General features: G+C 40.7%; 1 protein-coding gene across 1 annotated transcript in view; it reads left to right on the top strand.

Moving 5' to 3' along the window:
• FIG4 (FIG4 phosphoinositide 5-phosphatase) overlaps positions 1–14972 on the top strand; it is a 72763-nt gene continuing 57791 nt past the window's right edge. The window contains exons 1-3 of the mRNA XM_082481325.1: positions 1–181; positions 12416–12514; positions 13913–14036. Of these exons, the coding sequence (XP_082337451.1) occupies positions 110–181; positions 12416–12514; positions 13913–14036 (295 nt within the window). The 5' untranslated portion in view covers positions 1–109. The remainder of the gene's footprint in view (positions 182–12415; positions 12515–13912; positions 14037–14972) is intronic.

Here is a 14972-nt window from a genome sequence, read left to right as displayed (position 1 = left end):
TTCTCCCTCCCTCAGCTGCTGGAGGGCGGGCAGCCCCCCTTCCCCTTCCCCCTCCCCGCCCCCGACGTTCCTTGGGGCCGCGTCAAGGCCCGAGCCCTGCGCCGCCGCCATGCCGGCGGCAGCCGCCGCCGTCCCCATGATCAGCTCCGTGCAGAAGCTGGTGCTGTACGAGACCAGGGCTGTAAGTAGCGTCTGCCCCCCCCACCCCGCCGCCGCTCCCGGGGGACCGGGAGGAGCCCCGCCTGGTGGCAGCTGGGGCCGGGAGGTTTAGGCCCCGCAGCGCTGGTGGTGGTGGTGTTCCTGCAGCGACCTGCTGTTTTTTCTGTGCGGCCCTTGTCGCTCAGCCCGGCGCACGGTGCTGGCTTGGGCCGTGGGGAATTAAAACTGGACAGCCGAAGCTGTCCAGAATTAAGATTTTTAGTTAAGAATTTAAACAGGGTGGCTGAAGTGGTTATCACCCCTGCCTGGCTATTTAGTTTTTCGTAGAGGTTTCAGTTCTCAATGTGGAGCAACTCCCAGAGTGTTCAGCCTGACCTCGGGAAGGAAGCTGTTGAAGGTTTTTAGCATTCCTTGACATTCTGCTGCAGAATCTGTAGGGATGTGCTCTTTACAGTACTCGGCCATGGGTGAAGGCGGCTGGAGGTTCGAGTGGTAACAGCTTCCTTAGCCATGTGATGAGCATGCCACCACGTGTGTGTCAGAATCCGATTCTTGGTGTAAATAAACACAGTGGTATTGCCTCAGGTTATCATCTCTTAGATCCCAGTTAAATAAATGTCTTTGGGTAGTCTCTGTCTTCTTTCATAGTGTGTTACTTTTTCACTAGGGGTGGTTTTGGATAGAGTGAGGTACTGTGGCTCTAAGCGCAACGATTACCTCCAGTTCTAACTTCAGCTGTTACCTGTAGTGGTCACGGCAAGACAGTTTTTACACTGAAGTCAGTGTAGCCTCTTGAACACCTACCAAAATGGCAGATTAAAGCATGCAGAATTATTGGTACCAGTAAATGGAAAAATTGAGATTCCTCTTGCTTTCCAGGATGTTGCTTGTTTTCACCTATGCCTAAAGGAATTTTGATGGTTGCCTTGATGCATCTTTCTCAGCATGGCTGGAAAACACTGTTAGTTGTTTTATTTTCAGCTAAATCATTTCTATATGGGAGGAGGGCAATGGGGAAGTATGATTGCTGGATCAGGTCCTGAATTGCTGAATTTGGTTGTTCTTGGCCCGCTCTTCAGATAGCTGAGATTTGGCTTTTTGTGACTGGCAGGCGTGGATACCGAGCTTAATTTTCTCTGAGCTTTAAGGCTCAGTTGCTGAGAGACGACCTGCTATTTACAGAGACAGTATTACGCTTTAGGGTTCTGTCAGCTAGCTACAATTCTCTAGGCATCTCCAGTTGGCCTCCAGTCTTTCACATCTGGCTGGTGGTAGCTGGAAGTATCTGCCCGAATGGGCAGGTTTGCCCGAAAGCTTTGCTGTGTTTAGAATTCAGCAGGGGGAAGGAAGAGCCAGCAGTCCTGATAACTCCGGGAGGCAAGAGGGCTTTGATCGGCCATGAGAGGCAGTGGTTTGTGGATCAGCACGTGTCACTTGGAACGTCTCAGCTGACTAATGGTGTCTCAAAGCTGTTGATTCAGTCACTTCTCATGGGGGATGTAAATGTTTTCCCTGAATATGGTTATATGTTCTTACTAAAAAATAAAAGTATGCTATACTACCATGAGTTGCAGTTCTTTGAGTTTTGAAATTCAAATTCTAGTCCTTTTTTTTTTCCCAAAGGAAATAAGACATAGGAGTCATTTTGGAGTAATTATTTGAAAAGAGTTGATGCACTTCATAATCACAGATTCATGTAGGTTGGAAGGGATTTCTGGAGATCATCTAGTCTAGCCCCCTGTTCAAAGCAGCTTCAATGAAAGCATGACGTCAGGGCTGTATCCAGCTAAGTTTTGAATATTTCCAAGTATGGAGATTCTACAGCCTCTTCAGACATGTTCTAGTGCTTGACCACCCTCATGGCTTAAAAAAAAACCAAACACCAACAAACGAGGAGGAGTGGGCGGCGAAGAAATTCCTTATATTAAGTCAGAATTTTGCATGTTCAAACTTGTCTTGGTTGCATCTTGTCCATCCAGTGTTCGTGAAGAGGAACTTCTTTACTTTGAGGGTGGCAGAGCACTGAAACAGGCTGCCCAGAGAGGTTGTGGAGCCTCCCACTCTGGAGACATTCAAAACCCGCCTGGATGCTGTCCTGTGCAACCTGCTGTAGGTGACCCTGCTCTGGCAGGGGGGTTGGACTAGATGATCTCTGAAGGTCCCTTCCAACCCTGACCATTCTGTGACAGCAGTAAGGTCCTGCCAAAGCTTTCTGAAGGCTGAACAAACCCAGTTCTCTCAGTCCCTCCCAGTGCATCATGTGCTCTGTCCTGATCATCTTGGTAGCTCTCTGCTGGACTCACTCTGCTATGTCAATGTCTGTCTTGTACTGGGGACCCCAAAACGGAGCTTCAGACTTGATCAAGTTGCAGAGAATTTTAGAGGGAAATTTGCTGTTACAGCTGATTCAGTGTCATGTTGGACTGCTGGCAAAAGTTCCCACTTCTTCCTGAGGTGCCCCTCGTGCAGCCTCCTCTGCATAAAATCTCACAATCATGCAGTCACCAGCTGTGACAGTTAGTCACTGGTATGACGGAAGCATGACCCAGACACAAAATTGACTAGCTTTCTCCTGGTTCAGGTTACTCTTCTGATTTTCCTAAGGCCATAGGCTTGCTAGATCAATGTCGGCATGTGGGACCAGGAGTTATAGCAGATGTGGGGTAACATGAAACTGTATCCTAAGATTCCTTGTGGAGACCTTGAGTGGGCAAGGAAGGGATGACTTAAGTTGTCAGCAGTGGGAGAGGCACAGTGGAGTTTACACTGATTGTAGTGCTTATTCCTGTAAAAAACCCTCTTTCTTAAAGGAGGAAGAGATGAAATACATGAGAAAGTGGAAATGGTTAGGGAGATTTTTTTTTATTTTTTTTTTTTTTTTAAGAATACAGTAGCATTATTCAAGTCAAACAGGGAAGGCTCTGGTAGCGTTATTGGAGTCAAACAGGAAAGACTCCTAGAGGTGTGGAGAACTGAATTCACAGTGTCAATTGAAGCAACAGAGAGACAAATTCTATATTTTCTATTAATGTTTATATTTAGGGTAGTTGCTGAGACCTACCTTTTTAAACTGATGCTTTGGGTCAATAAATACCACGGAGATGTAAATTGTATTTCCTGTTTGTCCTGGGAAGTTGAGGGCTTGTTTAGAAGTAGTCAGAAAAATGAACTGAAACAGTTGTATTCAAATCAATGCAAATTATCTTTCATTTTATGCACATATTTACTGCTGAAATGCACACCAGAGGGCAGTAAAGATATTTCAGCAGTATGCTGAATAAGAAATGAAAGATATTTTCTCTCTTCTTGAGGAGAACATGAAACTTCTGTGTATCCCCCAAATGAAGCCCACCTGAAAGCTGTAGGTTATTTCATTGGAAATTGTCATTCCCCTGAGGTGCTGTGACATTGAATAAGACAATTTGTGCCATCTCTATAGAGGCATATCACTTGCCTATCTTTCAGGATATTATCAGGCTTAATTAATATTATTTTATTCTAATCAGGTTCTTCTACAGTCTCCATCTCCACAGTATCCAAATGACTCGCACAAGCTTATTAAGCAATGTGACTAGCATAATTACCTGTAGATCTTTCTGCCCTTTTCCCTGAGGAAAACAATGTGGGTTTGTTTTTTTTTTTTTAAATTAAATTTCTTTTAAAAATAATTTAAACATTTTTATATTAATGAAAACAAGGTTTGCTTATTTAATGCTGAAGTTAGTCTGTGATCAAATTGGAGAGACTTTAATGTGGAAGATGATTTCACAGAAAAAGCTACAGAATTATGAAGTGCACTGATTTATATATATGGTTATCTGACGCATTTATAAAATGTTGAAAGTAGTGAACAATTTACTGTGCAACCATTAGCTATCATAATTTTTGAGCTAGAAGTGGCTGTGTAATTTGGCCTGTCAGGAATAGTTTCATTAGCAGAAGACAGTCTCTGTTGGCTGACTGTCCTATTCCCTCTGTAATGGCATTCCAGGAATGGCAATGATATAATGGAGCAAAGGATGGAGTTGGGACAAGAGAAGTTTTGTGAAACTCAGGAAAGCACTGTTCTATCTTAAATGTATTGTTATACTGCCAGATATATGGGCAATAAAATAGAGAAACTTAATCAACAGGTGTATGTGGGATCTGAGACCATTTATGAGTACAGCAGATACTTGGTGGAAAAGCAGTGATAAAAAACACTGCAAGTTTTGAAGGGAATATGCTATTCAGGCAGAACAAAAATAAAGTTCAAAAGTGGTAGCACCACGCTGAATGCGAAAGGTGTGCCTTCAAATGTCTGCCTAAGTCATTTTGGTGACATATGTTTTATTTCTTTTGTCCTGTGTTGTCCTGGGTGTCATCATGTAGTTGGTAGATCTACAGGAGAGATATACTCTTATAGATCTGGTTTTGTTGTGAATCCACTTTTTTGGATGGAATTGTGATGAGGCGGTTGTGGGTAAATGATCACAAATTGAGGTATTTAAAAGTAACAGAAGGATGAATAAAATAGGCATTTTCTATTGCTATTTTTTACTTTGAAAATGAAGTTTGTTATGGCCCTAAAATTAAAGAATTAAAAAGAGTATTTTTCCTTGTTTAAAGTAAGAATTTACTTTATGAGTACAAATGTACTGCACGAGGGGTGAGGATAAAATGAGTAACGTGAATAAGGGTATGAAAAAGGGAACAATCAGTGTTCGGGTAGAAATAAAACTAAATATATTTAACACGCAAATTTGAAGACGTGGGCATACTAAATAGTGGAATGACTGTAAATATTTTCAAGTTGTTGAAGTTAAAGATGGTGATGTGACTAGAACATGACAAACGGAATTTTTAATCCATTCTGAAGTCCTGTACATAATTTTCTGTAGGAAAGTAATTGAAAATTGAGGTAAATGACATAAAATGCAGTCTAGACTTAGAAAGATGCTATCAGATTTACCTGGTTGTTTTGCACATCTTCAGATAAAAATTAGATGGCCTTATGTATTTAAACCAAACCTTCTATAGGAGTGCAGTGCGACAAGGGAAATATCTGGCTTTGCTAATGAAAGAAGGGAGGTTAGTAGAGAATTTAGTGTGAAGTGAGCAAGGAATCATTTCATGGGGTTGATTTTTTTTTTTCAAGTAATAGTTTTAGGACTAATATACTTCATTATTTTCAATAACGTTATTAGCCCAAAACGTGGGTCAGCTCTGATTAGAGTTTTGAAATATTGCCGATAATTAGGATAATCAGTGCACAAGATAGCAAGAAATTATGACGGCCCTTAGGAGTAGATAAATAATTTGAAATAGACTGGTATACTATGAAACTTCATGCACCTTAGGATAGATTACACATCAATAAAAGTTTGTTGGGAGGTTGAGCCGCTGGTGAAGTACAACTCTGAAGAAGGCAGATGTGGTCTTTTGTGGCATGGTCATTAATGAGAAATACTAATGTATCTCTATAATGAGATCTTGTATAGTATATTGTGTACACTTTCTGTCCATGTTCATTTAAGAGATAAGAATTCAACCAGGAACAGGTCCAGTGAAGGTCTATTGCGGTAACCTAGATGCTAGAGATGTATTGGGAGGAGCAAAGGGACAGCAAGATTTCTTTAGCCTGTTGAAGTGAGTGCTGAAAAGGCATCCAGTTACTTACATTTCTGAAAGTATTCCAGCAGAAGAGATCTTAAAGAGGGGAGAAATATTTGGATAAGGGAAAATATAGATTGATGATTAATAGGCTTAGCTGAAAATTAGAAGGGAGAATCCTGAGGAACCCCTCAGTGGAGCAGCAAGAGCAAAATACTGTTTGGGACAAAGAAGCTTTTGTTGCCCTGGGACAAAAGGGAATTACCGAGTGCTGTGCTGTAGAATAGAATCATAGGATCGTTATGGCTGGAAAAGGCCTTTAAGATCATCAAGTCCAACTGTTACCTAACGCCACCAGGCCCACTTCTAAACCATGTCCCAGAGCACCATATCTAGACGGCTTTTAAATACATCCAAGGATGGTGATTCAACCACTTCCCTGGGCAGCCTGTTCCAGTCTTTGATAACCGTTACAGTGTAGAAGTTCTTCCTAATATCCAATCTAAACCTCCCCTAGCACAACTTGACACCATTTCTTCTTGTCCTATCGCTTGTAACTTGGGAGAAGAGACCAACATCCACCTTGCTACAACCTCCTTTCAGGTAGTTGTAGAGAGCAATAAGGTCTCCCCTCAGCCTCTTTTTCTTCATACTAAACAACCCCAAGTCCCTTAGCCACTCCTCATAAGACTTATTCTCAAGACCCTTCACCAGCTTTGTTGCCCTTCTCTGGACCCTCTCCAGCACCATAATGTCCTTATACTGCAGCGCCCAAAACTGAACACAGTACTCAAGATGCGGCCTCACCAGTGATGAGTACAGTGGGACAATCACTTGTCTAGCCCTGCTGGCTACACTATTCCTGATACAGGCCAGGATGCTGTTGGCCACCTGGGCACACTGCTGGCTCATGTTGAGCTGCCTGTCAATCAACACCCACAGGTCCTTTTCTGCCAGGCAGCTTTTCAGCCGCTCCTCCTCAAGCCTGTAGTGCTGCATGGGGTTGTTGTGACCCAAGTGCAGGACCCGGCACTTGGCCTTGTTGAAGTTCATACTATTGGCCTCAGCCCATCAATCCAGCCTGTCCAGGTCCCTCTGAAGAGCCCTCTTACCCTCAAGCAGATCAACACTCCCACCTAACTTGGTGTCATCTGCAAACTTACTGAGGGTGTTCTCAGTCCCCTTGTTGAGATCATTAATAAAGATACTAAACAGGAGTTTACACACATCCCCAAGGATGCAGAGTTGGTAGCTATTCCTACATGTCCTGAGAGTGGTGCTTGGTGTTACTAAAATTTCTCATCTTGAAAGACCTTCTTTTGAAGAGTTTCAACAGATGACGGGAAGCAGACAACAGGCCAACTGAATTTTTGCTATTTTCAAGTACCTCTCTTTGCCCTTTATCATCTCTTCCTTTCTTCGTGTCATTCTGCCAGTTTCTATGAGAGATGAAAGACAGATATTCCCTGAGTTGCCTTAGGTTCTATAGAAAGAAAGAACAAAGTAGAGTTTTTGCTGTACCTTACATCCAGGTGTAATTCTTTTTCTCCCCTTCTTTGGTGTAATAGAGAAAAAAGGCTGAACCTATACCTCTTTTAACCCTGTTTAATATCTTGGCTTTGCCTTGAAGATTTCTCATCTACAGTCAAGTTCAGCACATATTAAAACTACCATAAAAATTTTGAGGAAGGGGCTTTTTCTTGCATAACTTTATGCCTGTTGTGAAGGCGGGTGGAGGTTTGATGGCAGGTGGTAGCTACCATTCCGCTGCCCAGTTCAGCATGAATTAAAGCAGAGATAATAGCGTGCCGATCCAAAGCCAACACTGGCATGAAGGTTTCTCGCCTGGCAACCCAGTGTGTTTCTTTAGTCTGACAGAAAGCGTGACTGGCACGTAAATGACCTTCCCATGTTGGCTGCGGGCACCCAGATGCTGGGGGGCTGCTGGAGTGGCCTCTGTGAGGAGAGGCCCGGGCTGCCCCGGGCCTGGCACAGCCGGATCCAGCCGACCCACCACAGCCCAGCAGCCAAGATGGTGGCTCCTTTGTAATAATGTATTTGAGAAAGAGTAATAAAAATAAAAAAAAAAGCTATGTGGCAGCTGTGAGAGAGAGGAGTGAGAAAAAAATGTGAGAGAAAGGGCCCTGCGGAGACCGAGGTCAGTGGAGGACGAGGTGCTCCAGGCACCGGAGCAGAGACACCTCCTCCCTCCTTACCCCCCCCCCCCCCCCCCGGCCCCTGGGGGGGACCACGGTGGAGCAGAGGGAATGTTCCCTGAAGGAGCTGCAGCCTGTGGAGGGGACCCACGCTGGAGCAGCCAAAAGTTGGAGGTGGAAGGAGCAGCAGAGAGGAACTGTCAGGAACTGGCTGCAAACCCCCTGTTTCCCACCCCCCTGCGCTGCTCTGGGCAGGGGGAAGGTGGAGCTGTGCCTGAGAAGTAGGGAGGGTTGGGGGGAGAGGTATTTTAATTTATCTGTGTTTCTTGCTCTCGGAACCTATTTTAGTTGTGAATAAATTACATTCATTTCACCCAAGTCAAGTCTGTGTTGCTTGTGACGGTAAATTTTAAGCAATCTCCCTGTCCTTACCTCGACCCATCACCTTTTCCGTCTTATTTTCTCCCCTTATCCTGTTGAGGAGAGGGAGTGAGAGAGTGGCTGGGTGGGGGTCCGACAGCTGCCCAAGGTCAACCTACCATGCTTCCTTAGGGTTTTGTAGTTTGAGACAGACCCATTGAGGGTATGTTTTGCAAGCATTTTGTGTAAGTTCTTAAGTGTTTTCTTTATGCTATTTGCAGGTTTAAAAATTGGCTGTATTAGTAGTGCACTCTGTATTTTTCAAGTAGCTTTTAGTGTATTTTAATATCTTGGGGTTTTTTTCTGCTGATTAAGCTGTATGTTGCTTTTTAACTGATGAGTGAAATAAGTTCTTTACAGTGCTAACATTTCTTACTGATAATTAGTCTATACAAAGAAGCAAATCATAGTTTTAGACCAGGAGTTTTAAGAAGTAATCTTCTTAAAGAAAAAAAAAAGTTGTGGGCAGAATGTTTGATTTCAGAAATATTATCCTGCCATTATAAACAACAATTTGCAGTAAGAAGTTTTTTATTTTGTTTAAACTCCTTTTAGAAAAGGCTATTTTTATATGTTTGACTGAATCAAAAGATTGATAAAAGAGGGTGTAAAGACCTTCAATTAGATTGCTTTGGTTAAAACTCAGTCCCAGGCGGAAATGACTAATGACTGTTCCTGTCTTGTGGTTGCTTAGTGATAATTGTGCAATAAATTAAGCTTCAGTCCAGATCCCATAGGCAAGTACCTACATGGTGCACTGCCGTGGTTGGTAAAGTACACTTGTTAACAAGTTTCAAGGACAGACTAAACCTGGAAAAAGCATTATTTCATCTCAGGTGATGGTTGAAGGACTTTGGCAGAGTAGCATGAGGAAGTCTGCAGTTTCTCCTTGTGTACTGTTCTGTTGAGAGAGTACTTTGTTGGTCAGTGTTGTCCATTTATCTAAATGCAGTGGCTTTGCTGTAGAGTGGAATTGTTTGAGACATTTGCAAAAATGCTTCAGTTTATTCAGTACAACTTATTAATAAACATAATAAGAGAATAAGGATAGAAACTCCCAGAAGGGTTTCTGTAGCTTACATGTGGATTCTCATTTCTTTTACTGTAATGATTTCTGTTAATCAAAATAGTTGTAAACAGTACAGTGCATTTTAGCTTTGATTAATTTTTCAATTATATTACAACCTCCGAAATTAATTTGTTTGATGTTACATGCTCAGTGTTGTGTTGATTTGGTAGTTTTCTTTATTCTTTCCTAGTATTTGTGTGATGGCAAATTTAATTGCAGTACGTCACTGATATGGTTTTATTTGTGCTCCATATCATCCAGTAAGACAGGCTTATTTATTCATTTGATGCATAAATTAGGTAGCAGAAGCAGCTAATGCTGAAATGTCTTTTTTTTTTTGTTAAATCTTTACATTGTTAGTTTTCGTATCATCTTTGTTTTCATTTCAGATCTTAAAGGTTTACTATGAGCTGGCATATCATGCTGTTTTTTGAGTAATTTGGGGGTTGTTGATTGTTAGCCGGTCCTGAAAACTTCCCAAGTAGAAGTCTAATTTTGGATTCCTAGTATTTGAGGACTAGTCATAATTCAGAAGTTTTTGCATGTTTCCTCCTTTATTACTTCCACAAGACTATCCTCTAGCATGCAGTGGGTAAGATTCCTGTTTGCTAAATAGAGATTTCCCACTGCTGGGCTTTCTGAGAAGGTGGCGTCCATTGATGTCCAACTGACCTTCCTTAATATGTTAGATGGCCTAGCTTTCTAACTTGATAAAAAAAAAAAACTAAATTAGTCCTTAAAGGACTTCAAAGAGAACTTGTTAAGTACCATTCATAATGGTGGTTGCTACCATAGTCTGCATATACAATTACATCTCATCGAATCTAACTGCTGCTGTTCTAAGCAGCACCAGCGTTTAAAGCTGGCACTCTAGCTGTGCATAGCTCACTGTAGCAGCTGCCAAGGTGACATGAGTGATATATGCCTCATAGCACTTCCTTATGTTTTATAGGTCTTTTAAAATGGAAATGGATAAATATCCAGCTGAACTTCCTTAGTAATACCATTTGCAACTCTATATCCATCTCTCTCTCTCTTTCTCTTGCTCTTTTTTCGCACCCTCCCTCTCCCCCCTGCCTGTGTATCATGTGCCATGTTCCAGTTTTAAATATGGTCATTGGTCCAAACTGCTGTTTGGACAAGCATCTTAAAATTGTACTGTTCTATTTTTATTCAGGATGATTTGTCTGTAACCATAGGTGTTACTTTGGGAAGAAATTATGCATATTTAATGAGCTGGACGTGGGGCGAGATCGCTTAGCTGTATTGCAGTATTATGGACTACTTAAAATTGTTTAGCTTTAAGTAATAACAATTTTCTAGAAATAGAGAAGCAGCACTATTAAAATGCAAACTAACTTATAATCTGTGTATTAAAAATGAATATGATATTTCCCTTTGCCCATTCACTTTCTACCACGTGAAGAAGAAGGTGGCATGACGGTGGCATGGTCTAAGCAAGTGACTGTCTCAGTGGTTTGGTGTTTCTCGCTGGTGGGTGATATCAGCATAAGAGCTCCATCCTCCACCTTTGTGCCATTCAGTGCCACACAGTGGGGGCTCTGGCCCACTCCCTGTCATTATGATTTCCCTCTGGGGAAGTGCAGATCTTGGCACTAAGGGATTTCCTGTGGAGAGTACTCTGAGGGGGGCAGGCTGGGGAGCCTGGGCTGTGCACAGCAGCACATCCCTGCTAAAAAAACAGTAGGGAACAGTTTGCTGTGCCAAAGTACTGCCTCAAAGGCTTCAGTGAGGGAGTGCCGCGATGGCATATGGCTTTGAAGGGACTTCTTTGCTTGCATTTAAGAGTAAACAGCAAAACTTGCCACTCAGTAAGCACTGTAATGTCAGTGTACAAGGTGGAGCTGGGAGTTGGTAGGGTTTCCTTTTATAGCTCTTAAATATTTTATTTTCTTTTTTAGAGCTTACTGACTATCTAGATGTTTTTGTGATTTCAAGGAAGCTGAAGAGGGCTTTAGGTTCTTCTTTCACCTTAAATATTTTGACATTAAAGATGTTTCTTAACATCTAATTGGTATAAATTATGAAATTCTGAGATTGGTGTGAATGTTGTTATTGATTTCTTCTCCCACATCTTAAATCCACGTGACTTTTAAAGTTAAGAGCTGGCTGCATAGATCCACATGAATTTGCCATGCTTTCCTACTAGGCTGAGCATTATTAATGAGTTACACCTTGCTGTGTGGTAGCACCACACTGATTAAATGAATTAGTAAAATGAGAGCTACTTATAGCAAGTCAGTCCTGCAACCTGTGCTTACTGCTAATTCCTCTAAATGTAAAAATTCATTTATAGTTTGTTTCCCTTAAATGCAAAATGGACACATTTGGTTATCTGTGGTCTTTCTTTCATATTTTAAATGAGAAATAAAGCTAGTCTTTTTAAAAAAACTAATATTTTTAACCAGAATAGCTGGTTAAACATTAAACTTGAGTGTTGTGGAAGAATATTGGTGAGAAGTTTATCGTAACAAATATGAATAAAAAATGAAGAAAACTTCCAGTACTTTGATTTTTTTCTGTTTAGTATGGAGTAGGGAATGTTAGTTGGCAGAAATAGCAATGGCAACAGTAGTTTTAGATCATGAAAAGTTACAAACTCATATGTATAAGTTTCTGCTAAATTTTACAAAGCAAATGGGAAGACAGTAATGGCTAGGGCAGGGCATAGTTGAGACAGTGCCTAGTGTAAGTTGCATTTTTTCCTCTCTAAACAGGTTTTCACCATTCTTAATTTTTTAATTTTTTTCCTCCTTATACAATGGAGAGAATGAGGTCCTTTAAGTTGTAAAGGTTGACTGTCTACAAATACCTACCTAAGGTACTGGTGTCTAAACCAGTTTATTAACAGTCTATATGGAGTATTAGATATTTGATGTTAGTTGAAATGGATCTAGTCTAGAAACTATATAAATAGCATTGTTGATGTCTTATGTTACAATGGACTTTGGTAGCTTTATCCTGTATAATATTCTGACTTTTTTTTTTTTAAATGTAGCGATATTTTCTTGTTGGAAGTAATCCTGCAGAAACAAAATACCGTGTTTTGAAAATAGATCGCACTGAACCAAAGGATTTGGTTATAATTGATGATAAGGTGAGTGCCTCTCTAGTTAGGGCTTTTTTCAGTTATTCCAGATAATACTGACTATATTGAACTGAATTTAAATATTACAGATTTAATCTGTTTCAACAAAGTTATCCTACAGAATCATAGAGTCATGTAACAATTGAGGTTGGAGGGGATCCCTGGAGGTTGTCAAGTCCTATGCCTATGCTCAGAGCAATGTCAAATAAATCAGGTTGCTCAGGGCCGTGCCCAGTTGTCTTTTGGATATGGATGGAGACACCACGTCTCTGGGTAACCTGTTCCAGTGTTCAACCATCTGCACAGTAAAAAAAGCTTTTTCTTATGTTCAAATGAAATTTCCTATATTTTAATTTGTGCCCATTGCTCTTGTCCTTTGATTGGATACCACTGAGAATAGTCTGCTTCAGACTTCTTTATTCCTTCTACCAGGTATTTATACACATTGATAGGATCCCCTCTGAACTTTCTCTTCTGCAGGCTGATCAATTCCAATTCTCTCGGCCTCTCCTCGTATGTCAGATTCATACAGTATTAGCATGATAATGGCTAGTTACAGTATGAGAGTGGCCACAAGATCTCCAAACAGCACATTCACATTAATGAAATTTTCCCAAGTTTTTCAGTTTATTATGTATATGCTCCCAATGGTTTTCTTATGTTCAGCTATGCTGTTCTAAGTGCAAAATATGTTTAATTACTATCTAGCCAATTTTTTAGTGTTTCTGATCTATCATCTCTGAAGCCAAATAAACAGCAACAACAAGAGTTTTAATGTATGTAGTAGAACAAGACTTGATTCCTTTCCAGGAAGTTTATGGTTTACAATCTTAATTCTTAAGATTTAGAATCATAGAATCATATAGTGGTTTAGGTTGGAAAGAACCTTGAAGATCATCGAGTTCCAACCCCCCTGCCATAGGCAGGGACACCTCTCACTAGACCAGGTTGCCCAAGGCCACGTCCAGCCTGGCCTTGAACACCTCCAGGGATGGGGCCTCAACAACCTCTCTGGGCAACCTGTTCCAGTGCCTTACCACCCTCAAAGTGAAAAACTTCTTCCTAATGTTTAATCTAAACCTGCCCTCTTCCAGTTTAAAGCCATTCCCCCTCATCCTGTCACTACATGCCCTAGTAAAAAGTCCTTCCCGAGCTAATTAGAAATGTTTGAAATCTAGAAATTTAGAAATGTTTGAATTCACATGTGACCATAACTATTTCTATTGCAGTGAATGGTGAATTTTGTGCATAAAAAAACCTTGTACCTGTTGGTAGGACTGAAACAGGAAACAGAGAACATACAGCAGAACTTTGGTTTATTGTATATTAATTAAATTCTACTATTCCCTGACACGAAATAACACTTAACTACCAAAGCAGTAACTTAAGTGACTTTTTATTTTAAAGCACGTGTATACACAGCAAGAGGTGAGGGAACTTCTTGGCCGTTTAGACCTGGGAAACAGAACAAAAATTGGGCAGAAGGGCTCCTCTGGGTTATCTCGAGCTGTCTCTGCTTTTGGAGTAGTAGGTAAGTGTTTTGTTTGGGTTTATAAAATCTTCTTTCTTAAAGAGGTAAGGCTTACCATGTTGCGCTGTGTATCTTGCTGTCTCTGCTTGATTTTATTTATTTTTTTTTAAACTGAAGAGGATAGGGAAATTTCATTCTCAAAGATAAATAAGTTTATATGTATTTTGTGAAAACAGGTGGCCGGTACAGGGGTGAGAATTGTGCTGTAGCTGGTCTCCTTTCTGTAACCAAGGGAGAGATCTAGGAAATACCCAAACTCTAGAAGCTTGATTGGTGATCTCTCCAAGCTCAACTGATTATAGGATACAAATTGTGTGGAATCTGGCCTCCTGAATTCCAGAGCTCAGAGGATGCCTTTTTTAAAAGAAAACAGAAGTTGACATCCTTTATTAGGTTGTATTTCTTCATAACACATTATTCAGAAAGATGACTTAACTTTCTTTTTGGTTAACTTTTTTTGCAGTGACACATTTAAATATTTCTTTTTCATGTTTGAAAAAGTACAACTGACGAGTAGGTCAACTGAATTTTTAAATGCTGATCAGATGACCGTAATCCTAGAGAATTGCTTCAAGGATTTAATAACTTCTAACTTCATCTGAAAGTCACTACTTTCCTCCCTATTGTCAGATACTGAGATCGATATATTGATGGGTGATGTCTCCAAAGTAAATGTTAATGTGTGCTCTGACAGCCCAAGAATACTTTGTGCTTTATTGGCATCAATATACACCTGACCATCTAAATCCAAAGCTGCAGAGGAGGTGGAAAATGCAATTACTTTAAAAGATGCTCCTGAATTTTTGCATAACAACTAAAACATAGAAAAGTATTATTAGTATCCTACTCTAAAGTGGCAGATTAAGCAAACTTTATTCTATATTCTTTTTACCCATGAAGCATTTTGTAACTTATCAATGGATCCACTTTTCAGAT

The sequence above is a fragment of the Vanellus vanellus genome, assembly GCF_965231255.1.
Source record: "Vanellus vanellus genome assembly, chromosome: 3".
Classification (NCBI taxonomy): Eukaryota; Metazoa; Chordata; class Aves; order Charadriiformes; family Charadriidae; genus Vanellus; species Vanellus vanellus.
Note: the sequence above shows the minus strand (reverse complement) of the source record. Positions and strands in the feature narration are given on the sequence as shown.